General features: G+C 45.5%; 1 protein-coding gene across 1 annotated transcript in view; it reads right to left on the minus strand.

Moving 5' to 3' along the window:
* Positions 1–26,820, minus strand: part of LOC135056945 (uncharacterized) — a 904,883-nt gene that overhangs the window by 859,309 nt on the left and 18,754 nt on the right. The window contains exon 3 of the mRNA XM_063962726.1: positions 19,028–20,080. Within this exon, the coding sequence (XP_063818796.1) occupies positions 19,028–20,080 (1,053 nt within the window). The remainder of the gene's footprint in view (positions 1–19,027; positions 20,081–26,820) is intronic.

The raw sequence follows: 26,820 nt of genomic DNA on the forward strand, positions 1-26,820 counted from the left end.
CCCCCTTTCTGCTGTATATTCTTAGACCATGGGCTGCTTAACTTATGCTCATGGCTATCAATGCAGAGACTGCCACTATTTGTCGATGTCTATGTTTTTTTTTTCTCTTTCTTTGGTTTACTTCCTTTTTTCTGTGTTAAAAATACCTATGTCTTCCTTTCTTTCCTCGTGTGTTCTCCTGCCTACCCCCCCCCCTTTACAGGGCCACTACCAACCCCGGGCTTTATATGGCGAGGCACTGTGTCGGAGTTGTAGTCATGGCATATTGTTCAGTCTGTTGGTTCCTACATTCTTTTCTATATGGCTAGTTTAAAAATTATCTCCTATAATGTCAAGGGTTTAAATATCCCTGAAAAGAGATCGGGCTTACTACACACCCTACATACTGATGGGGCGGAAGTTGTTTTCTTACAGGAAACGCATTTCAAGAAGGGGGCCTCCCCTGGTCTTCGCTCACGTCACTTTCCTACTGGTTACTTTAACAATTACTCGGGAGCGAAGGCTAGGGGTGTTGCCATACTCTTCGCCAAACATCTGAGATTGATGGATGTTTCCGAAGTGTCGATAGGTGATGGGAGGGGAATTCTGGTCAGAGCTTCCATAGCCCACCAGACATTCACCTTTGTAAATCTCTACCTTCCTAACCGGGGCTAAACTCGATTTCTTAGAGAATCATTGGAACTAATCGAGCAAAACCTGAAGGGCACTTTGGTAGTGGGCGGAGATCTTAACTGGGTCCTTGAACCCTGCTTAGATTCCTCCTCTGAGTCTCCGCGGAATACTCTTAGAGAGACCAGACAATTTAAAGCTGTTTTACATGATTTCCAACTAGTTGACGCTTGGCGTCTTTTACATCACTCAGACAAAGACTTCACCTTCTACTCACCCCCACATAACTCATATTCTCGAATAGATTGCCTCTGCGTGAGCCATGCCCATCTTGATCAATTGATTGATGCGACAATTGGCCAAATAACAATATCAGACCATGCCCCAATTACGCTCATACTCTCTCCCCGTCATCCTCCCCCCAAACACTGGCGCTGGCGATTTAATGAACAACTCCTTCGGGACCCTGTTTGCCGAGCCCAAATTGAGACAGCAATAGATGATTATATCTCTTTGAATACATCTGATGATGTTTCCCCGGTTATATTATGGGAAGCACACAAATGTGTGATTAGAGGTCAGTGCATACAATTAGGCTCGCGTCTGAAAAAACAGAAGGCTGAATGTAGAAACGTCTTGCTAGAGAAAATAAAAAAACTAGAACTGACCCATAAGGCCACGTTGGCGTCGGACACCTTTGCCGAGCTCCATACAGCGAGGCAAGCTCTTAATACTTTACTTAGCGACGGTACCCGCAGGGCGTTTCGTAACTGCCGACATAAATATCATAGATGGGGAAATAAACCCGGTAAACTTCTAGCACGTGCTCTTAGGGCTCAGAGATCTTCAACGTACATTTCTAAACTCACGGGTGCTGATGGGTTGTCCCGGGCCTCTGATACAGAGATAGCGGAGATTTTCCATAATTATTACTCAGCCTTGTACAATCTGACCTCTACGCGGACCTCAACTGCACGCAAGGATCACATACACACCATACAGAGATTTCTAGATGAAATAACTTTCCCGGCTCTCCCAACGGACGTTGCTCGGGCCCTAGATGACCCTTTTACTGAGGTAGAACTGCGAGCTGCTCTAAAGTCGTCCCCTAACGGTAAATGCCCAGGGCCAGATGGTTTCCCAATCACGTATTATAAGACCTTTCAGGATAAACTCAGCCCCCTTCTCCTGTGGGCATGCAATGCCATTTCCTCAGCGGTTCCTCTATCGGACCAGTCCTTAAATGCCCATATCACTGTCATCCCAAAGGAATCTAAGGACCCGACGCTCCCTTCCAGCTATCGGCCGATATCGCTACTAAATGTAGATGTTAAATTATTTGCAAAACTCATGGCTAACCGTCTTAAGCAACTCCTGCCAGATCTACTACACCCTGATCAGGTCGGCTTTGTTATGGGCAGAGAAGCAAGAGACAATACTATTAGAGTCATTGACTTGATAGCACACGCACAGATAACTGATGCTCCTCTCATGCTCCTTTCCACAGATGCAGAAAAGGCCTTTGATCGGGTGGATTGGGATTTTATGGAGGCAGTGCTTCGGCGGTTGGGTCTGGGAGAGGTTTTCCTGCAGAGGATTCTTTCATTGTATAGAGCTCCGTCTGCCCGGGTTAGGGTGAATGGCGTTCTTTCCGAATCCATATCAATCTCCAACGGCACACGCCAGGGTTGTCCGCTGTCGCCCTTAATTTTTGTGCTATGCATGGAGGCCCTGGCTCGTGCGATCAGATGCAACCCTAACATCACGGGCCTGCGAGTGTGCAAAATTGATCATCGTTTGGCCCTCTTTGCAGACGACTTACTGGCGGTCATAACGAATCCTTTGATCTCTCTACCCAACCTTATGAAAGAATTTGCGCGGTTCGGTGACATGTCGAACTTTAAAATTAATTATTCGAAATCCATGGCAATGAATGTCACGCTCCCACCCGCCACGGCATCCCTCTTGTCGCAATCATTTCAATTCACATGGCAAAAATCCCATATTACATATTTAGGAATCCGAATCCCGTCGGCACTCACTACTATAGCAAATATTAATCATACCCCTCTACTTCGCAAACTGCGACAGGAAATGAAATACTGGCTCACGCAGAGGTTCTCATGGCTAGGCCGTATAAATATAGTAAAGATGAATATTCTCCCCAGGTTGCTATACCTTTTTCAAACCATCCCTTTGAAACTTCCCCCGCAATTCTTAGCTGAAGCGCACAAGGCGATAAGCCACTTCATTTGGGGCGGCCGGAAGCCTAGGTTCAAGCATAGCCATTTATCTAGGCTGAAATCCCAAGGCGGACAACAACTACCTATGATTTCTTCATATTATCATGCCACACTACTACATAGAGTTATAGACTGGTCCCGTCCCATTTCACACACAGGAAACTGTGGGTTGACCTGGAGTCTTCTTCCACCAACCTTAACCTGCAGGCAGTGCCCTGGTCCCCTAGATTTAGTCGCTCAACACATCCCACTGTGGGGCCCACCTTGGCTTTGTGGCGGACGCTCCGCTATAAGATGGGAATCTCGTCTAAACGGAGTTCCCTTATACCTCTTTTTGATAATCCGTTATTCCCCCCAGGAAGGTCTAACGTGATTGCTTCTAGATGGGAGGGGGCGGGTGTGACTAGGGTGGCCCACTTGCTTGCACATGGCAAACTCAAAACGTTCTCTGAAATACAGAAAACGGGTGCCATACCCGCCAAAGATTATTGGTTCTACCTTCAGGTACACCACTTTATTACCTCGCAGCGAGAGGCGATAGACCTTTATAAGGCTCTCACTCCCTTTGAATCCATGTGCAACCAGGAGACAGCCCCCTTGCATGTAGTGTCCGGTATCTACAAGATTCTTCAACAGGGTTCCTTTCCTACTGTCCCCTCTTTTTGTGACACCTGGGATAGAGATTTAATACATCGGGGAATCAAGATCTGCTGGGACACACACTGTAAGGTTATGGCACAATGCTCTACCAGCCTGGACGTTGTGGAAACGCAATACAAATTACTGACGAGATGGTATAGATGCCCATCTCTCCTACATAAATTTTACCCCTCCGTTTCCCCTCTGTGCTGGCGATGTAGTAGAGATACTGGTACATTGATCCACATATGGTGGGACTGCCCGTCAATTACCCCATTTTGGAATAAAATTATTGATTTATCAACAAAGATTTTGGGAAGCCCAGTTCCACCGGGTCCAGATTTTTGGCTATTGTCACATTCAGACATACCCCTCTCCCGTTACAAGAAGTCCCTCCTTAAGCACTTAAATAATGCGGCGAGAGCTGTACTCCCGGTACACTGGAGATCCACCAACCCACCGACAATATGGGAATGGTTCCAACGCATTGATTTCTATATGCATATGGAAGATGTGTATTCTGCCGCACTAGACAAATACTCAGACTATATGGCTACCTGGTTTCTTTGGATTGATTTTAAGACCACTAAGACCTATGCTAGCTATACACCCTGACATACACTGCTGACGGAGGCTGATAAGGCCCCCGCGCTGCCTTCTAAATGCTCTACATCAGGCCTGGCCAACCTGTGGCTCTCCAGCTGTTGTAAAACTACAAGTCCCATCATGCTTTGTCACAGTTTTGCTATGGTGGAATGCTAAAACTGTGGCAGGGCATGCTGGGATGTGTAGTTTCACAACATCTGGAGAGCCACAGGTTGGCCAGGCCTGCTCTACATCTATGGCCTACCTGCTCCCCCCCCCTATTCTGCTTCTCCCCTTCTCCCTCCTTCCCCTTGTCCGCCTCTCTCTCTTTATGTGTTTCCAAATGTTTGCTACCACACACTTTGTAGGACTACTGTGTGCCTAAGCGATATTGCTGCGAGATTGCTCTTTATTTCAGATTCTACCATTTCTGCTGACCGTTGCACAACTTAAGATAATATATATGAATCTGTTGCTCTCTCCTTTTCGCAACCATTTACTGATGTTGTATTACTGCAGTTGATAAGATGTGAGACAGCCCTTCATGTTCTATTTTTGATATGTATGTTGACATATTTGGAAAATGTTCTATAATGAAAAATGAAAAATAAAGAATTAAAAAAAAAAAAAAATGTTTGTGTGGCAGGGTGTGTAATATGTTTTTTTTTTTTTTTCCAAAAAATTTGTCAGAAGCAGATTTTTGCTGAGTACTGAGTTCTGCTCTATCATTTGTGTCAGTGCCATATGCTTGCTGCTTGGTCCATCTCTGGCTGTGAGACTCACGTGTAGCCATGTTATTTTCATGTTGTAAAATATTAGTACAGTAATAAAAAACAATATTTTCAAAAAATTATCAATTTATTGAAGATAATGCATTAGGTACATCTTAGTTCCCTAAAGATTAGGTCAGCATATAGACACTTGTAGACCAATCTGCAATATTTAAAATACAAAAACAACAGTAAAAAAAAACAGGTATGCTTGGGAAAACAAATTAATGTCCATATTAAGTAAACTGACACTACACTTTTTACATTTATCTATGGTCAACAGGACATCATTTTAAACATTGACAGATATTCTAAACACATATTAATGTTACATTTCAGACAAAATTTAACAGTATGCTGCATTATGTGGGTGTCTGTTTCTTTAGTAAAAATGATGCAGGTTTATAAAAATAGTTTAACAAATTTCACTTGTTTGTATTTGTTAGTCTTACACACATTAAAACAATTGTAACTAATGTTTACACACCAACTGTAACACAAATAACCAACTTATTTGGCAGTGTGTGAGATTTATATGTGAGTAGAATAAACATGTAATGTGGGTTCAGACAATTGGTGGTTGCTAACTTTCATCTGTGCATTAATTAACAAGTAATTGGGCATCAGATGAATGTGCTCTCCAATTAACAGCTAATTACTGCATACACACACTTGTAACTGAACTTCGCAAATGTAGAGTAACTGCAGACCTACTCGGCTGCTGCGTGAAGGTAGCTACGGTTTCCTGTGTTAGTTTTAACAGCGACAAAGTTTAATTGCGAAATCCACGCCCATTGCGAGTTGCATACACCCACACTGTACGCCCACTTTCACGCCCATGTCGGAGCATTGCGAAGTCTCGCCTCCGCCACGCCCACGCCACTCCTCGTTTTTGTTTGGCAGTTACGTTGGTTTTTTTTATGTGTAATTTTGCACCATTGTCGTACGTATGTACTCGCGCATGCGTAATCACGCTTTTGCGCATGCGCAGACACTTACTTTTCGCACATTTGCGTTGCGAAGAATCTTAGCGATCAACTCGGAATGAGGGCCTATGTTACTGTGTACTATGTTACTATGTCACTGTGTACTATGGTACTGTGTACTATGTTACTGTGTACTATGTCACTGTGTACTATGTTACTGTGTACTATGGCCCTCATTCCGAGTTGTTTGCTCGCTAGCTGCTTTTAGCAGCTTTGCACACGCTAAGCCGCCGCCTACTGGGAGTGAATCTTAGCATAGTAAAATTGCGAACTAAAGATTAGCAGAATTGCGAATAGACACCTCTTAGCAATTTCTGAGTAGCTCCAGACTTACTCGGCATCTGCGATCAGTTCAGTGCTTGTCGTTCCTGGTTTGACGTCACAAACACACCCAGCGTTCGCCCAGACACTCCCCCGTTTCTCCAGACACTCCCGCGTTTTTCCCAGGAACGGCAGCGTTTTTTCGCACACACCCATAAAACGACCAGTTTCCGCCCAGAAACACTCACTTCCTGGCAATCACATCACGATCACCAGAACGAAGAAAAATCCTCGTAATGCCGTGAGTAAAATACCTAACTGCATAGCAAATTTACTTGGCGCAGTCGCACTGCGGACATTGCGCATGAGCGACTAATCGCTCCGTTGCGAAAGAAAAATAACGAGCGAACAACTCGGAATGACCACCTATGTTACTGTGTACTATGTTACTGTGTACTATGGTACTATGTTACTGTGTAATATGTCACTATGTTACTGTGTACTATGTTACTCTGTACTATGTTACTGTGTACTATGTTACTCTGTACTATGTTACTGTGTACTATGGTACTATGTTACTGTGTAATATGTCACTATGTTACTGTGTACTATGTTACTGTGTACTATGTTAATGTGTACTATGTTACTGTGTACTATGTTAATGTGTGCTATGTCACTATGTACTATGTTACTGTGTACTATATTGTGTGCTATGTGTCTCTGTACTAGGGCCCTCATTCCGAGTTGATCGCTCGCAAGGCGAATTTAGCAGAGTTACACACGCTAAGCCGCCGCCTACTGGGAGTGTATCTTAGCATCTTAAAAGTGCGACCGAAGTAATCGCAATATTGCGATCACAAACCTCGTAGCAGTTTTAGAGTAGCTCCACACTTACTCTGCCTGTGCGATCAGTTCAGTGCTTGTCGTTCCTGGTTGACGTCACAAACACACCCAGCGTTCGCCCAGGCACTCCCACCGTTTCTCCGGCCACTCCTGCGTTTTTTCCGGAAACGGTAGCGTTTTCAGCCACACGCCCCTAAAACGCCGTGTTTCCGCCCAGTAACACCCATTTCCTGTCAATCACACTACGATCACCGGAGCGAAGAAAAAGCCGTGAGTAAAATTCCTAACTTCAAAGCAAAATAACTTGGCGCAGGCGCAGTGCGAACATTGCGCATGCGTACTAAGCGGAATTTCACTGCGATGCGATGAAAAAGACCGAGCGAACAACTCGGAATGAGTGCCTATGTTACTGTGTACTATGTTACTATGTTACTGTGTACTATATTACTGTGTACTATGCCACTGTGTATTATGGTACTATATTACTGTGTACTATGTTAATGTGTACTATGTTACTGTGTACTATGTCACCATGTACTATGTTACTATGTACTATGTTACTATGGGGGTCATTCCGAGTTGATCACTAGCAGCATTTGCTCGCTGCGCAGCGATGAGGCTAAAAAAGGCACATCTGCACATGCGTATGCGGTGCAATGCGCACGCACGATGTACTATTACAACGACCGATGCAGCTCAAAACCTACTCAGAGCTTGCGATCACTTCAGACCATTTAGTTCCTGATTTGACGTCACAAATACGCCCTGCGTTCATCCAGCCACGCCTGCATTTTTCTGAACACTCCCTGTAAACGGTCAGTTGCCACCCAGAAACGCCCACTTCATGTCAATCAATCTGCGGCAGCCAGTGCGACTGAAAAGCATCACTAGACCCTGTGTGACACTACATTGGTCGTTGTAATAGTACGTCGCGCGTGCGCATTGCGCCGCATACGCATGCGCAGAAGGGCCATTTTTTAGCCTCATCGCTGCGCAGTGAACAAATGCAGCTAGCAATCAACTCAGAATGACCCCCTATGTCACTATGTACTATGTTACTGTGTACTATGTTACTATGTTACTGTATACTATGTTAATGTTTACTATATTACTATGTTACTCTGTACTATGTTACTGTGTATTATGTTACAGTGTACTATGTTACTGTGTACTATGTTACTGTTTACTATATTACTGTGTACTATGTTACTGTGTACTATCTTACTGTGTACTATGTTAATGTGTACTATGTACTATTTTAATGTGTACTATGTTACTGTGTGCTATGTTACTTTGTGCTATGTTACTGTGTGCTACAGTATGTTACTATATTACTGTGTACTATGTTACTGTGTACTATGTTACTGTTTACTATATTACTGTGTACTATGTTAATGTGTACTATGTACTATTTTAATGTGTACTATGAAACTGTGTGCTATGTTACTTTGTGCTATGTTACTGTGTGCTACAGTATGGTACTATGTTACTGTGTACTATGTTACTATGTACTATGTTACTGTGTACTATGTTACTGTGTACTATGTTACTATGTACTATGTTACTGTGTACTATGTTACTGTGTACTATGTTACTATGTACTATGTTACTATGTACTATGTTACTCTGTACTATGTTACTATGTACTATGTTACTGTGTACTATGTTACTATGTACTATGTTACTATGTACTATGTTACTGTGTACTATGTTACTGTGTACTATGTTACTGTGTACTATGTTACTATGTACTATGTTACTGTGTACTAAGGGGGTCATTCCGAGTTGATCGCTAGCTACAGATTTTCGCCTTTCTTCTACTAATGCAAAAATCGTAATTTCTGCGCATGTGTATGGGCCGCAATGCGCACGCGCGGCGATCTTTTACTACATTCTTAGTACTTTTACTCATGTCCGAACTAAGCTTTTCAGTCTCTGTAAACGCTGCAGAGTGATTGACAGGAAGTGGGTGTTTCTGGGTAGAAACTGGCCGTTTTCAGGGAGTGTTGGGAAAAACGCAGGCGTCACAGATGTAAACGCAGGTGTGCCTGTAGAAATTGTGACGTCAAATCAGGAACTGAATGGTCTGAGGTGATTGCAAGGAAGGAGTAGGTCTGCAGGTACTCAGAAACTGCACAGTCTTCATTTGACGCCGCACTGCGATGTTTTCGGTCATACTTTTGCTATGCTGATACACTCCCAGAGGGCGGCGGCTTAGCGTTTGCATTGCTGCTAAAAGCAGCTAGCGAGCGATCAACTCTGAATGAGGACCTATGTTACTGTGCACTATATTACTGTGTATTGTGTACTATGTTATTGTGTACTATGTTACTTTGTGCTGTTGCTGTGTGCCACAGTATGTTACTATGTTACTGTGTACAATGTTACTGTGTACTATGTTACTTTGTTCTGTTGCTGTGTACTATGTTATTGTGTACTATGTTACTGTGTGCTATGTTACTGTGTGCCACAGTATGTTACTATGTTACTGTGTACAATGTTACTGTGTGCTGTTGCTGTGTACTATGTTACTGTGTGCTATGTTACGGTTTGCTACACTATGTTACTGTGTACTATGTTACTGTGTACTATGTTACTGGGTGCTATGTTACTGGGTGCTATGTTGCTGTGTACTATGTTACTGTGTGCTACACTATGTTACTGGGTGCTATGTTGCTGTGTACTATGTTACTGTGTGCTACACTATGTTACTGTGTGCTATGTGATAATGCTGATATTATCTTAGACCGCAAAGCTATACCTCTAACACACTTTTACCATTGAGCCGCTATAGCCGCTAGACTGAATGCACGTGCTACGCACTTTGTACGCTATTTGTGTAGAGCCCTGCACGTGGTACGCACTTGGCGTACACACGCCGCGCTGAGTGTACGGAGTACGCTCAGCGTGCGCACACACAATGGATAACCTTTAAACCTTGTTAATGATACAATGTAATGATATGCTTACACTTTAAACCCTTAACAGTAAAGTACTGCAATGATGTTATACCTTTAAACCTTAAGTAGCGCTGGCGATACAAAGTACCCGCAGTGCGTACACCTTATCAATGCTGATACACCTTATACAGATAAATCTACTTTAAACCCTTGTGCAGGAAAGTGAAGACCACCACACTGATTTGTAGTTGAAACCACCGGGTTCCAAGGCCACAGTGGATTGATTCCAAAAAGGTAAACAATACAATTTATACACTACAGGCTAACAAGTAAATCTAAACAGAATAATGGCTACAGAGAATGTACATACGTGAGAATGTTTCGCAAGCGCAACCCGGCTTGGTCCTCCGCTGGTCATACAGATAGCGTTTAGAGACTTCTGACCAGCCAGGCAACAATGGTCTTTTTATACACAACATGTATACACAATACAATGGTCACTGTAATCTCATTGTCCATTGGACACAGGGATGTGTCTCTACATTACAGAAAAGGTCATAGGTGGATTTGAAAGGGTGGGCGATGTATTTCCCCAACTGCTCTTGTGGGTGGTATCCTCTGGATTCCCGCCGCATACATAAAAATACAGTAAATACAGTTAATGTTCATATTCTACTTTTGTACATAACTATACGCAGGAATAAGCGATCTTCCTCTAAATAACACCGGAATGTTACCCTCAAAATACCCTACAGCTGGATACTAGACATCACCTTCCAACAACATTTATCTGACCCTTCCTATCATGCAAAGGTGAATCCCTCCGTCCCGGGACTGTTTAAACTATTAATACTCGCTGACATGGTGCAAGGGAACTATGGGTACAAAATGCACTATTTGGGTTAAATATGTAATGTTCTAATAACCCGCTACGTGCTCACAAACTCCGCCATAAATAGCCATATCATGCGCATGATCGCCGGAGCGATCCTACGCAAATTGCGGATATGTGAACGCACGGCAGACTGAGTGCACGAGCATGGGGTTAGTACAAGGCATATGCATTACGATATTTTTCGACTTTGACATATGTTACCGTGTATTATGTTACTGTGTACTATGTCACTATGTTACTGTGTATTATGTTACTGTGTACTATGGTGGTCATTCTGAGTTGTTCGCTCATTTTTTTTCTTTCGCAACGGAGCGATTAGTCGCTAATGCGCATGCGCAATGTCCGCAGTGCGACTGCGCCAAGTAAATTTGCTATGCAGTTAGGTATTTTACTAACGGCATTACGAAGTTTTTTCTTCGTTCAGATGATTGTAGTGTGATTGACAGGAAGTGGGTGTTTCTGGGCGGAAACTGGCCGTTTTATGGGAGTGTGCGAAAAAACGCTACCGTTTCTGGGAAAAACGCGGGAGTGGCTGGAGAAACGGGGGAGTATCTGGCCGAACGCTGGGTGTGTTTGTGACGTCAAACCAGGAACGACAAGCACTGAACTGATCGCAGATGCTGAGTAAGTCTGGAGCTACTCAGAAACTGCTAAGGAGTGTCTATTCGCAAATTTGCTAATCTTTCGTTCGCAATTTTGATAAGCTAAGATTCACTCCCAGTAGGCGGCGGCTTAGTGTGTGCAAAGCTGCTAAAAGCAGCTTGTGAGCGAACAACTCGGAATGACCACCTATGTTACTGTGTGCTACTGTATACTATGGGGGTAATTCAGAGTTGGTCGTAGCTGCAAATTTGTTAGCAGTTGGGCAAAACCATGGCCCTCATTCCGAGTTGATCGCTCGTTCTTTTTCAACGCATCGCAGTGAAATTCCGCTTAGTACGCATGCGCAATGTTCGCACTGCGACTGCGCCAAGTAATTTAACAATGAAGATAGTATTTTTACTCACGGCTTTTTCTTCGCTCCGGCGATTGTAGTGTGATTGACAGGAAATGGGTGTTACTGGGCGGAAACACGGCGTTTTAGGGGCGTGTGGTTGAAAACGCTACCGTTTCCGGAAAAAACGCAGGAGTGGCCGGAGAAACGGGGGAGTGTCTGAGCGAACGCTGGGTGTGTTTGTGACGTCAAACCAGGAACGACAAGCACTGAAATGATCGCACAGGCAGAGTAAGTGTGGAGCTACTCTAAAACTGCTAAGTAGTGTGTGTTCGCAATATTGCGAATACATCGTTCGTAATTTAAAGAAGCTAAGATACACTCCCAGTAGGCGGCGGCTTAGCGTGTGTAACTCTGCAAAATTCGCCTTGCGAGCGATCAACTCGGAATGAGGGCCCATGTGCACTGCACGTGTGGCAGATATAACATTTGCAGAGAGTTAGATTTGGGTGGGTTATATTGGCCCTCATTCCGAGTTGTTCGCTCGTCCTTTTTCATCGCATCGCAGTGAAAATCCGCTTAGTACGCATGCGCAATGTTCGCACTGCGCCTGCGCCAAGTTATTTTGCTATGAAGTTAGTTTTTTTACTCACGGCTTTTTCTTCGCTCCGGCGATCGTAGTGTGATTGACAGAAAATGGGTGTTACTGGGCGGAAACACGGCGTTTTAGGGGCGTGTGGATGAAAACGCTACCGTTTCCGGAAAAAACGCAGGAGTGGCCGGAGAAACGGTGGGAGTGCCTGGGCGAACGCTGGGTGTGTTTGTGACGTCAACTAGGAACGACAAGCACTGAACTGATCGCACAGGCAGAGTAAGTCTGAAGCTACTCTAAAACTGCTACGAGGTTTGTGATCGCAATATTGCGAATACTTCGGTCGCACTTTTAAGAAGCTAAGATACACTCCCAGTAGGCGTAGGCTTAGCGTGTGTAACTCTGCTAAATTCGCCTTGCGACCGATCAACTCGGAATGAGGGCCATTGTTTCTGTGCAGGGTAAATATTGGCTGCTTTATTTTTTCACACTGCAATTTAGATTTCAGTTTGAACACACCCCACCCAAATCTAACTGTCTCTGCACATGTTATATCTGTCGTCCCCCCCGCAGTGCATATGGGCCCTCAGTCCGAGATTTTCGCTAGCTGCCGAGTTTAGCAGCATTGCACACACTAAGCCGCTGCCTACTGGGAGTGTATCTTAGCTTAGCAGATTTGCTAACGAAACCTTAGCAAATTTTCTCGTACCGATTTCCCCACAGTTTCTGAGTAGCTTCAGACTTACTCCTCCATTGCGATCAGCTCAGTCCTTTTCGTTCCTGGTTTGACATCACAAACACGCCCAGCGTTCGTCCAGCCACTCCCCCGTTTCTCCAGATACTCCTGCGTTTTCTGCTGGCACGCCTGCGTTTGTCCGCACACTCCCATAAAACGGTCAGCTTCCGCCCAGAAACACCCACTTCCTGTCAATCACACTACGATCAGCAGAGCGATGGAAAAGCTTCGTTATGCCGTGAGTAAAATAGCAAAGTTTTGTGTTAAATAACTTGGCGCAGGCGCGGTGTACCATGCCCATGCGCATTTTCCACCTAATTGCTCCGTTGTGAATATCTGCAATGAGCAAACAACTCGGAATGACCCCCATGGTTTTTCCCAACTGCTAACAAATTACCTGCTGCGATCAACTCTGAATTACCCCTTATGTTACTGTGTACTGTGTTCTATGTTACAGTGTATGGCAGGCCACTTTCTTCCTTGGTCCACTGCCCCTGGAAACAACTTCTTCCTGACACTGCTCCCCCACCCTGAATACTGGCATCCATTGTCAGAACTTCCCCATATATACAAAAGGGTCTCCCTTTGTCCAGATGGGATGTTTGTAGCCACCAGGATAATGACCTCCTTACTTCCAGAGGAAGGACCATAGTCTGTGTTTTTATTGTCTGAAGAAAACCATTCCATTTGGAAAGGATCAGATGTTGTAGAGGCCTGGAGTGAAATGGAGCATACTCCACCATATTGAATGTGGACACCACGGATCCTATCACTCACATTGCTGCGTGAATGGATACCCTTCAATTCTGCAGTAGCTCCTGAATCCTTGTCTGTATTGTGGATATTTTGTTCAGAGGTAGAAAAACGCTCTGAAGCCTGGAATCCAATACAGACCCCAGGTGCGCCATGCCTTGATAACTCCATTTAATATACAAAGGAAATAAAGCAAATGCATCAGGACATTGTGATTTAACCAGTTATTTTCTGGAAGTGTTTCAACACAAGGACTGTGCATAATCCCGTGTAAGAGCTAATATACAAAATCCACCTTTAGTAGGAAAGTTCATTTAGGACCAAGGGTCAGTATGTTATATATGTGTGATGTTTCTTATAGGTCTGCTTTTATTGGTATTGTGAATAAGCGGTTGTTCATGTGATATTTTTATAATGAATATTCATGCCATTGATAAATGAAAGAACGTACAGTATGAGGTATAACATCTAGTGTGGACGGTTTATTCAGATATCAGACCCCAGAGTGTTTTTACAACTAGCGCAAAACTCTCAAAAAATGATTTTTTTTTTACAGTTTGTTATATACAGGATATGTAGCCAGTATATAGAGTATATATTCACAAGCATATAGGAGGGTAATATTTTGCTGCTTGATTTATCATTATATTATTAGCTAATTAGTGAAAATAATAGCGCCCGGGCGTATCTCTTTCTTTACTTCTTGGAAACTAGTGGACCCATGCCAAACCAGCTGACACAGCCCCACAGCGTAACACCACCACCTCCATGCTTTACTGTAGGTACTGTACACTCTGGTATCAGACCTTCTCCTGGCAGTCACCAAACTCAAACACGTCCATCTGATCTGAAAAGTGGAAACTGTGATCATCGCCCCATAACACTCGCCGCCATTGTTCCATTGTCCAGTTTTTGCAGTCTTACCACCATCATAAGCGCTGGGCTGCATTCTTCTTTGTGATTAGAGTTGCATGGGCCTCCCTACGAAGTGTTCTTGTGGAAACCGGCACATTAGTGGCCATGTGGAACTCATGTGCAATGGTATGCATGGGAAGACCCGTTTGCAGCTCCCTGGTTACCACTCTCCGTTCCCTGGGGTGCAGTTTGGGGGGCTGGGGGTTTCCAGGGTGAGGTGCATTCCTGCAGTGAACGTTCTTCTTTCATGCATTAATGACAGAGCGGATTTAGGAACCTTCCTAACATCCACAATGCTTCTCGCACATACCTCTGATCAAGCAGCCTACAATGATCCCATTAGTCAAAAGTATTTGCACATGGTATTCCCAGGTGTTCTCCCATCCAAGTACTAACCAGGCCCAACACTGCATAGTTTCCAAGATCAGATGAGATTGGGCATATCCAGTGTGGGTGGCTGTAGGTTAATGCGGCTCTGGCAGTGATGTTCCAGTTGGTCAGATGACCTATCTTAGTGTGTTACCCTCTCTACTAGGGTGGACAGTGACCATGTCTGCCCGTACCAATTGCCCTTTTGTTAGGGTGATAAAGAGGACTAAGATGCACTTTCTGCTAGCATCTTTCATGTGCTGCTGGCAGAGTGCGGGCACCTGGCTTGTCCCTCACTCCTGGGAATGTTACTGCAGTGTCTCCCACCTTCCCCCTGCCTGGGGTCCTGCTTCTGAAACCCCAGAATCTGTTCAGAACTGTGTGAAAACAGCACCTTCTCAGCCACCAGTATCTGCTCTTTAGAGAGCCTGTAACCAGTAAGGAGAGACACCGCACTGACACACATACCCAACCTGGGCATCTATGGAGAAGAGGGGAGATACCTGCTCCTTCAGCACTGACACACATACCCAACCTGGACATCTATGGAGAACAGGGGAGATACCTGCTCCTTCAGCACTGAGTTAGGAGGGATAAGAGGGGAATAGTTTTTATAGAAGCTAAGTAGCCAGCTCATTAGGTGCTGATGTAGAGACCCACACAATATTTTTACCCCCAGAAAATATAATTAGCTTGCTTTTTGACAAAATAATTAGGTTTCAATAAATTGCAAAAAAGTGAAAAGAAAGTTTTAATTTTTTTTCTAACCAACAGGAAATACTTTGTGGTTCGTGCTTCACCATTTCTCCACCATTCCAGAACAGCAATTGCTGGATTCTACCCATACGTTTCCAGAATAAAATGTTTTTACAAGGTGATGTGTTTTATCGTTTATCTGTGTGACTGAAATCCATACAATGTAACCCATACATAACAGTTATGTGGTCTGGTATTACTGTGGAGAGTGCTGGCAACATCTAGACTAAATTACATATATAGGAAATATTATACAGAAAAATATATAGGGGTATATGCAATTGCGGTCAAATTCCCGAAATTGTCGAATTTCGGGTCATTTTCGCAAAAATAAATAAATCGTCAATGCAATTCAGTGCTTTCCGTCAAAAAAACGGACTTTCAAAATTCGATTTTTTGAAATTCGACTTTTCTGCAATGATACAAGTGCTGCAATTCGACAAAAGCATATTCAATTCAAGTTTGGAAATTCGACAGCAGTGCTTTTAGACAGCAAATTCGTCATTTTCATTCCGCCACACTTTGGAGGGTGAAAACAAATAAAAAAAATTTAAACATGTTTTTTTTTTGTGTTTTTTTTTTTTTGGAATAGCAGATCTATTTATATTAGAAGGGATTAGGTACTTGGTTTGTCTTTTTTGGAGGCACAAGTATTATTTATATATTTTTAAAAATAATATATATTTTTTTTTTTTTATAGATGGAATGGTAAAATCCCTGAAAAAAATGGCGTGGGGTCCCCCCTCCAAAGCATAACCAGCCTCGGGCTCTTCGAGCTGGTCCTGGTTCTAAAAATCCGGGAGAAAAATTGACAGCGGATCCCCGTAATTTTAAAACCAGCACCGGGCTCTGCGCCTGGTGCTGGTGCAAAAAATACGGGGGACAAAACGAGCAGGGGTCACCCGTATTTTTCACACCAGCATCGGGCTCCACTAGCTGGACAGATAATGCCACAGCCGAGGGTCACTTTTATACAGTGCCCTGCGGCCGTGGCATTAAATATCCAACTAGTCACCCCTGGCCGGGGTACCCTGGGGGAGTGGGGACCCCTTCAATCAAGGGGTCCCCCCCCCAGCCACCCAAGGGCCAGGGGTGAAGCCCGAGGCTGTCCCCCCCATCCAATTGGCTGCGGATGGGGGGCTGATAGCCTTGAGAATTTTTAACGAATATTGTTTTTTCCAGGAGTACTACAAGTCCCAGCAAGCCTCCCCCACAAGCTGGTACTTGGAGAACCACAAGTACCAGCATGCGGGAGAAAAACGGGCCCGCTGGTACCTGTAGTACTACTGAAAAAAAATACCCAAATAAAAACAGTACACAGACACCGTGACAAGTAAAACTTTATTACACACTGCCGACACACACATACTTACCTATGTTGACACGCCGACTGCCACGGTCTCCGACGATCCGGGGTACCTGTGAAAAAAATTATACTCACCTTCCAGCGTCCAGAGGTAAATCCACGTCCAGATATAAATCCACGTACTTGGCAAAATAACAAAACGCAAATACCCGATCCAGCGGACTGAAAGGGGTCCCATGTTGACACATGAGACCCCTTTCCCCGAATGCAGAGAGACCTCTCAGAGTGACAGCTGTCACAGAAAGGTCTCTAAAGCCAATCAGGAAGCGCAACTTCGTTGCGCTCATCTGATTGGCTCTGCGCGTCTGAGCAGACAGCGCATCGCACAGCTCCGTCCATTATATTCAATGGTGGGAACTTAGCGGCTAGTGGTGAGGTCACCCGCCGGTCAGCGGCTGACCGCGGGTTAACCCCACCGCTACCCGCAAAGTTCCCACCATTGAAAGTAATGGACGGAGCTTTGCGATGCGCTGTCTGACAGCTCAGACAGTGCACAGCCAATCAGGTGAGCGCCACGGAAGTAGCGCTTCCTGATTGGCTGAAGGGACTTCAGTGACAGGAGTCACGTGATGTCCTGGCATTCGGGGAAAGGGGTCTCATGTGAAAGCATGGGACCCCTTTCAGTCCGGCATGGAACGGGTGTTCGGTTTGTTTTTTTAACAAGTACGAGGATTATCTCTGGACGTGGATGTATCTCTGGACGCTGGAAGGTGAGTATAATTTTTTCACAGGTACCCCGGATCGTCGGAGACCGTGGCAGTCGGCGTGTCAACATAGGTAAGTATGTGTGTGTCTGTAGTGTGTAATAAACTTTTACTTTCACGGTGTTTGTGTCCTGTTTTTATTTGGGTATTTTTTTTCCAGTAGAACTACAGGTACCAGCGGGCCTGTTTTTCTCCCGCATGCTGGTACTTGTGATTCTCCAAGTACCAGCATGCGGGGGAGGCTTGCTGGGACTTGTAGTACTACTGGAAAAAACAATATTCTTGTCATTTTTCACAAGGCTATCAGCCCCCCATCCGCAGCCAATTGGATGGGGGGGACAGCCTCGGGCTTCACCCCTGGCCCTTGGGTGGCTGGGGGGGGACCCCTTGATTGAAGGGGTCCCCACTCCCCCAGGGTACCTCGGCCAGGGGTGACTAGTTGGATATTTAATGCCACGGCCGCAGGGCACTGTATAAAAGTGACCCCCGGCTGTGGCATTATCTGTCCAGCTAGTGGAGCCCGATGCTGGTGTGAAAAATACGGGGGACCCCTGCTCGTTTTGTCCCCCGTATTTTTTGCACCAGCACCAGAGCCCGGTGCTGGTTTTAAAAATACGGGGGATCCCTGCCCAATTTTCCCCCGAATTTTTAGAACCAGGACCAGCTCGAAGAGCCCGAGGCTGGTTATGCTTTGGAGGGGGGACCCCACGCCATTTTTTTTTCCGGGTTTTCCCCGTTTTTTAAAATCGCGGCAAAATCCGGCAAATCGGCCGATTTTCGCCCGCAAGTCTGTCGAATCCGTTTTTCATTGAATATGGTGAATTCCGGCACCCACCTGCCGGAATTCACCTGTCGAATTGTGTCGAATTAAAAAACGGCGAAAAATTGCCGCGATTCGCCGTGAATTGCATATACCCCATAGGAGAAATTACTAAAAGTTTTGCTGGAGTGATCTAGTCATCTTATATTAATGACACACATTCCAATTATCTGTGGAAGGATAACATAACGTGTTAAAATAGTGTGTGACAGGAGTGTTGCTTCAACCCTGTTTTGTATCAACTCATAGTAATGCTTCTCCTGTGTGAAATCTGATGCGTAACAAGACGTGATTTACGTGTAAAACATTTTCCACACTCAGAGCATGGAAATGGCTTTTCACCTGTGTGACTTCTCTGATGTGCAACAAGATGTGATTTCTGTGTAAAACATTTCCCACAGTCAGAGCATGGAAATGGCTTCTCACCTGTGTGACTTCTCTGATGTTTAACAAGATATGATTTAAGTGTAAAACATTTCCCACACTCAGAGCATGGAAATGGCTTCTCACCTGTGTGACTTCTCTGATGTGTAACAATTTGTGATTTCCATCTAAAACATTTCCCACAGTCAGAGCATGGAAATGGCTTCTCACCTGTGTGACTTCTCTGATGGTTAACAAGATTTGATTTAAGTGTAAAACATTTCCCACACTCAGAGCATGGAAATGGCTTCTCACCTGTGTGACTGCTCTGATGGCTAACCAGCTTTAATTTCTGTGTAAAACATTTCCCACACTCAGAGCATGTAAATGGCTTTTCACCTGTGTGACTTCTCTGATGTGTAACAAGATTTGATTTCTGTGTAAAACATTTCCCACACTCAGAGCATGGAAATGGCTTCTCACCTGTGTGACTTCTCTGATGTGCAACAAGAACTGATTTGTGTGTGAAACATTTCTCACACTCAGAGCATGGAAATGGCTTCTCACCTGTGTGACTTCTCTGATGTTTAACAAGATATGATTTAAGTGTAAAACATTTCCCACACTCAGAGCATGGAAATGGCTTCTCACCTGTGTGACTTCTCTGATGTGTAACAATTTGTGATTTCCATCTAAAACATTTCCCACACTCAGAACATGGAAATGGCTTCTCACCTGTGTGACTTCTCTGATGTGTAACAAGATGTGATTTAAGTGTAAAACATTTCCCACACTCAGAACAGGGGAATATATTATCAGGTGTATGAGCTGCACTATGTGTTACAAAAGCTGAGGTATCAGGAGAACAGTCCTCGTGATTAGAGGGATTGGATGATATATATGCGCTGTGAGGTACTGGATGTATATTTAGCATAACAGCGCTGTCTCCTGGAGAATCTGGTGTGATGTTATCTTCTGTTTTAGTATCTGCAGACAAGAAGAGATCTCCCTCCAAGGAATTCCTGCTTGTGCCTCCATCTACTGGTGATAAAATAGCAGTATTATTATTCACAGATCTTTATATAGCGCCTACATATTACACTGTACAGAGAATATTTAGACATTCACATCAGGCCCACCAGGGGAGCTTACACTCTATATTCCCTACCACACGCACACACTAGGGTCAATTTGTTATCAGAAGCCAATTAACCTACCAGTATGATTTTTGGAGTAATTGTGCAAACACAAACAAACTCCACACAGTTCAGGAATTGAACTCATGACTTCAGTGCTGTGAGACAGCAATGCTAACCACTACGCCGCTATCTTACTATTACTAACAAAGAGGTTTAGCGGATTCATTTAAACCTGCAAACTTTAGGGGCTATTCAATTACCCGTGGTACTTTACCGCTTAAATAATCCCCCGGGGGAATCGCGTAGTCAAATACACAGCGCTTATCTGGGATTATGCTACACATAATCAAAGATATAGCCCACAGAGCCTTGACAACACATAGGATTAACCCTGAACCCATGGGTGATTGCCCGATAACGCAACATTTTCTCCTGGAAAAAAAAGGGCTCTAATTGAAGACCATCAGTTATTAATTAGTTATTAATCGCGCTATCATCCCGGGTTTTTTTTTTACACAAAAGTAGCGCATCCATTAAAAAAAACAACCTTTGACCACATTACAAATGCACAAACAACAAATAAATACACTCACGGATCAGATACAACACTGGCTTACAATATCACAACCACATTATCAGCACATGTCATAGCCCCGGCCACAGGGACATGCAGATAGCACATCACCAATGGATATCCCCCCATAATGCAGACTTTGCTGGGTAACATTCCCTAGCCAGCATCACAGAGCAGGAAGCCTCATCAGCCAGTGACGTTGCTGAACCACAATATCCATCCAGACCTCCTCACACATAAACATGGGACACTTGTGTGCTAATTACCAACAACTGCATCCACACTACACAAAGTGCTCCAAGTGGTTATATAAGGAGATTTATGGTAGACTTACCATGGTTAAATCTCTTTCTGCGAGGTACACTGGGTTCCACAGGGAATACATTGGGCTGTAGAGTTGGATCTTGATCCGAGGCACCAACAGGCTAAAGCTTTTACTATTCCCAGGATGCACTGCCCCACCTTCTCCATAATCCCGCCTCCAAGCACTGGAGCTCAGTTTCGTTAACCAGTCCAATGCAGTAGCAGGTAAAAGAGACGGTAGATGTTATTCACATAGTCCCTTCTCCTGTCGTGAGAATGTGGTTCTAACGGTTAATGCCCTACAAACCCAAAGAAGCTAAGTGCGTCAGGGTGGGCACCCTGTGGAATCCAGTGTACATCGCAGAAAGAGATTTAACCATGGTAAGTCTACCATAAATCTCCTTTTCTGCAGCAGGGTACACTGGGATTCCACAGGGAATGCATTGGGTATGTCAAAGCAGTTCCTCATGGGAGTGGACGCACTGTAGCAGGCACAAGAACTCAGCTTTCAAAGGAAGCATCCTGGGAGGCGGAAGTATCAAAGGCATAAAACCTAATGAACGTGTTCACTGAGGACCACGGAGCCACCTTGCACAATTGTTCAGCGGACGCACCAGGGTGGGCCGCCCAAGAAGGTCCAACGCCGAGTAGAAAGGGCTTTGATAGCAGCAGGAGCTGGGAGTCCAGTCTGTGCATAGGCTTGTGCAATCACCATTCTAATCCATCTGGCCAAGGTTTGCTTATTTGCAGGCCAGCCACGTTTGTGAAAACCAAAAAGTACAAACAAGGTATCTGACCTCCTGATAGAGGTAGTCCTATCCATGTAGATACGGAGAGCCCATACCACATCCAAAGACCTTTCTTTGGAGGACAATCCAGAAGAGTTGAAGCCAGAACCACAATCTCTTGGTTAAGGTGAAAAGAAGACACCACCTTTGGCAAATAACATGGGCGAGTTCTAAAAACTGCCTGGTCACGATTAAATATCAGAAAGGGTGGACGACAGGACAACACTCCTAAGTCCAATACCCTTCTAGCAGAGGCAATAGCCAGTAAAATCAGGACCTTGGCGGTGAGCCATTTAAGGTCACTGTCTCAAGAGGTTCAAATGGAGACTCTTGAAGGGCGTTCAGGACAACAGACAGATCCTATGGAGCCACAGGAGGGACATAGGGAGGCTGAATCTGTAATACACTCTGAGTGAATGTATGAACATCAGGTATAGACACAATTTTTCTCTGATACCACACTGACAAGGCAGATATGTGAACCTTAAGGGACGCCAGACGAAGTCCTAAATCCAGGCCTTGTTGCAAAACACCAGAAGTCTGGAAGTACTAAACTTGTAAGCATCGTAATTCTTAGCAGCACACCAGGTGAAGTAAGAATTCCAGACTCTATAATAAATCCGTGCAGAAGCAGGTTTGTGGGCCCTTAGCACAGTTTGGATAACCGCCTCAGAGAATCTTTTGACCCTCAGGAGTGAAGCTTCAAGAGCCACGCTGTCAAAGCCAGTATGGCCAGGTCTGGGTAGACACAAGGGCCCTGAACGAGTAGGTCTGGGAATTGAGAAAGTAGAAGAGGACCCTGCAGGTCTGAGAACCAATGCCGACTCGGCCACGCCGGAGCAACTAGAGGTAGTATTCCACTTTCTTGCTTGAACTTCCGTAGTGCCCTGGGCAGGAGTGACACAGAAGGGTACACATAGGGCAGCCGAAAGTTCCATGGAATTGCCAGTACATCCATGAACTTTGCTTGAGGATCCCTTGTACTTGATCTGAAGACCGGAACTTTATGATTGTGTCGAGACGCCATCAGGTCTACATCTGGTAAGCCCCACTTGTCCACTAGGAGTTGAAAGGCTTCCGCATGAAGACTCCACTCTACAGAGTGAACGTCTTGACGACTGAGGAAATACGCTTCCCAGTTGAGGACTCCGGGAATGAACACTGCCGACATTGCTGGCAGATGGCGTTCCGCCGAAATGAGAATTTTTGATACTTCCAGAATTGCCATGCGGCTTCGAGTGCCACCTTAATGATTTATATACGCCACCGTGGTGCCGTTGTCTGATTGTACTTGAACAGGCCTGTTCCGTACTAGAGGCAGGGTAAGTGTCAAAGCATTGAGCACTGCCCGCAATTCCAGAGTGTTTATTGGGAGGAGAGATTCCTCCCTGGTCCATCGACCCTGGAGAGAGTGTTGCTCCAACACTGCGCCCCAACCTCTCAGACTGGCATCCTTTGTCAGAAGGACTCAGTTGGAGATCCAGAAGGGTTGACCCATGATCAACTGTTGGTCCTGTAGCCACCAGTTCAGTGACAGACAGACATCCGGAGTCAAGGAAATAATTTGAGACCTGATCTACTGAGGCCGGCCATCCCAGTTGGAGAGGATTAACGTTTGCAGAGGGCGGGAATGAAATTGAGTGTATTCCACCATGTAGAAAGCTAACACCATGAGGCCTAGTACTTGCATCGCCGAGTGTATCGACACTCCTGGGCGAGAGAGGAAGTATCTGATCCTGTCCTTAAGTTTCAGGACTTTCTCTGGAGACAGAAACAATCTTTGACTGTGTGTGTCCAGCAGTGACCCCAGGTGCACCATGCTCCGAGCAGGGACCAGTGAGAACTTTTTCCAGTTGATGAGCCACCCGTGGGCTTGTAGGAATTGTACCATCAGTTCCAGATGACTGAGGAGAACATCTTGGGGGTTTGCCCAGATCAGCAATTCGTCCAGATACAACAGGATTCTGATTCACTGACGACGGACATGGGCCGTCATCACAGCCATTACCTTGGTGAAGATCCGAGGAGCTGTGGTCAGTCCAAATGGCAGAGCCTGGAATTGGTAATGTAGGTTGCCAATAGCAAACCGCAGATATTGCAGATGCGAAATGGCAATAGGTATGTGGAGATAAGCATTCTGTATGTCCAGGAATACCATATAGCAGGCCTGGCCAACCTGCGGCTCTCCAGCTGTTGTGAAACTTCAAGACTCATGATGCTCTGCTACTGCTTTTCTATTTGGGAAAGCTACAACTTTGTCAGGGCCTGCTGGGATGTGTAGTAGCTGGGATGCACTGCAGGCACAAACTTAAAAACAGCTCCAGTGCCTGGAGGCGGGGTTATAGAGGAGATGGTGCAGTGCATCCTGGGAACAATCAAAGCTTTAGGCTGTGGTGCCTCGGATCAAGATCAAACTCTACACCCCAATCTATTCCCTGTGGAATCCCAGTGTACCCCGCTGTAGAAATACAGTATATGTGTGCAGGGCACAGAGCGGGGAAGGCAGCAGGACAGGATAGGGGAATGGTGCAGGGCAGAAAGCAGGGGAGGCAGCAGGACAGGGTAGGGAAATAGTGCAGGGCACAGAGTGGGGGAGGCAGCAGGACAGGGTAGGGGAATGGTGCAGGGCACAGAGCGGGGGAGGCAGCAGGACACGGTAGGGGAATGGTGCAGGGCACAGAGCGGGGGAGGCAGCAGGACACGGTAGGGGAATGGTGCAGGGCACAGAGCGGGGGAGGCAGCAGGACAGTGTAGGGAAATAGTGCAGGGCACAGAGCGGGGGAGGCAGCAGGACAGGGTAGGGGAATGGTGCAGGGCACAGAGCGGGGGAGGCAGCAGGACACGGTAGGGGAATGGTGCAGGGCACAGAGCGGTGAGGCAGCAGGACAGGGTAGGGGAATGGTGCAGGGCACAGAGCGGGGAGGCAGCAGGACAGGGTAGAGGAATAGTACAGGGCACAGAGCAGGACAGGGTAGGGGAATGGTGCAGGGCACAGAGCGGTGAGGCAGCAGGACAGGGTAGGGGAATGGCGCAGAGCACAGAGCGGGGAGGCAGCAGGACAGGGTAGGGGAATGGCGCAGAGCACAGAGCGGGGGAGGCAGCAGGACAGGGTAGGGAATGGTGCAGGGCACAGAGCGGGGGAGGCAGCAGGACACGGTAGGGGAATGGTGCAGGGCACAGAGCGGTGAGGCAGCAGGACAGGGTAGGGGAATGGCGCAGAGCACAGAGCGGGGAGGCAGCAGGACAGGGTAGGGGAATGGCGCAGGACACAGACAGGCAACATCAGAAATAGGAAGACATCAGAAGGTTAGAGCAGGATACAGAGACAGATCAGCAGATAAAGAGCATTAGTACGGAGCCTCCAAGAACAGAGCCTGGAGGCAGCCATTGTATAATGACGGGAGTGTGGTTATAGCTCTGTGTGAGTGAGAAAAATAGGATTTTAATTACCTACTGGTAAATCCTTTTCTCGTAATCTGTAGAGGATACTGGGAACCATTTAGTACCATGAGTATAGATGGGTCCACTAGGAGCCATGGGCACTTTAAGAATTTGATAGTATGGGCTGGCTCCTCACTCTATGCCCCTCCTACCAGACTTTGAGAGAAGGATACAAAAGGACAGTGGTGAGATTCTGAACCAGCACACACGAACAAGAGGAAAGCCATGCTAACCAAACTGTAAAAGAGGAACAGCAATGGCTGAATAAATCAACAATACTTAACGAAATAACAGTGCAGGAAGTACGAAGCACGAGAAAAGGATTTACCTGTAGGTAATTAAAATCCTATTTTCTCTTACGTCCTAAAGGATACTGGGAACCATTTTACCATGGGGAAGGACCAAAGCTCCCAAATCGGGTGGGAGAGTGCTGAGGTTCCTGCAGAACTGAATGACCAAACTTAAGGTCCTTAGAGTCCAAAGTATCGAACTTGTAGAACTTAGCAAACGTGTTCGAACCTCACCAAGTAGCTGCTTGGCAGAGCTGTAAAGCCGAGACACCCCAGGCAGCTGCCCAAGAAGAACCCACTGACCTAGTAGAGTGGGCCTGTACAGATCTTGGAACCGGTAATCCTGCCGTGGAATAAGCATGGTAGATAGTGAACCTGATCCAGCATGCAATGGACTGCTTTGAAGCAGGACACCCAATTTTAATGGGATCATAAAGAACAAACAGCAAGTCCGAAATTCTGTGATGAGCCGTTCGCATTACATACACCTTCAAAGCCCTCACAACATCCAAAGACTTTGAAGTAGCAGAGGTTTCGGTAACAACCGCAACCACAATAGGTTGGTTGATGTGAAAAGGAGACACCACTTTTGGAAGAAATTGCTAGTGAGTTTTGAGTTCAGCTCTGTCTTCTTGGAAAATTAAATAGGGGCTCTTGTGAGACACCGCCCCCAGCTCTGACACACGTCTTGCTGAAGCCAAGGCCAACAGTGTGACGGTCTTCCACGTAAGATATTTTACGTCAACCTTCAGTAACGGTTCAAACCAGTCCGAATGGACGAACTACAGCACTAAATTGAGATTCCAAGGTGCCGTGGAAGGCACAAAGGGACGTTGGATGTGCAGAACACCTTTCAAGAATGTCTAGACCTCAGGGAGAGAAGCCAATTGTTTCTAAAAGAAAATGGATAAGGCTGAAATCTGGACTTTTATGGAGCCTAGACATAGGCCCACATCCACACCTGACTGTAGAAAAAGCAGTAAATGTCCCAGATGAAATTCCACCGCAGAAAATTTCCTGTTCTCACACCAAGAGATGTATTTCTTCCAAATACGGTGGTAATGTTTAGACGTTACCCCCTTTCTGACTTGGATCATAGTCGGGATGACCTTGTACGGCATCCCCTTCCGGGCAAGAATTAGCCATTCAACTTCCAACGTCAAACGTAGCTGCGGTAAGTCTTGAAAGACAAACGGGCCCTGTTGCAGGGGATCCTCGCAAAACGGTAGTGGCTACGGACCTTTTA

Source organism: Pseudophryne corroboree, chromosome 3, assembly GCF_028390025.1.
Source record: "Pseudophryne corroboree isolate aPseCor3 chromosome 3, aPseCor3.hap2, whole genome shotgun sequence".
Taxonomy (NCBI): domain Eukaryota; kingdom Metazoa; phylum Chordata; class Amphibia; order Anura; family Myobatrachidae; genus Pseudophryne; species Pseudophryne corroboree.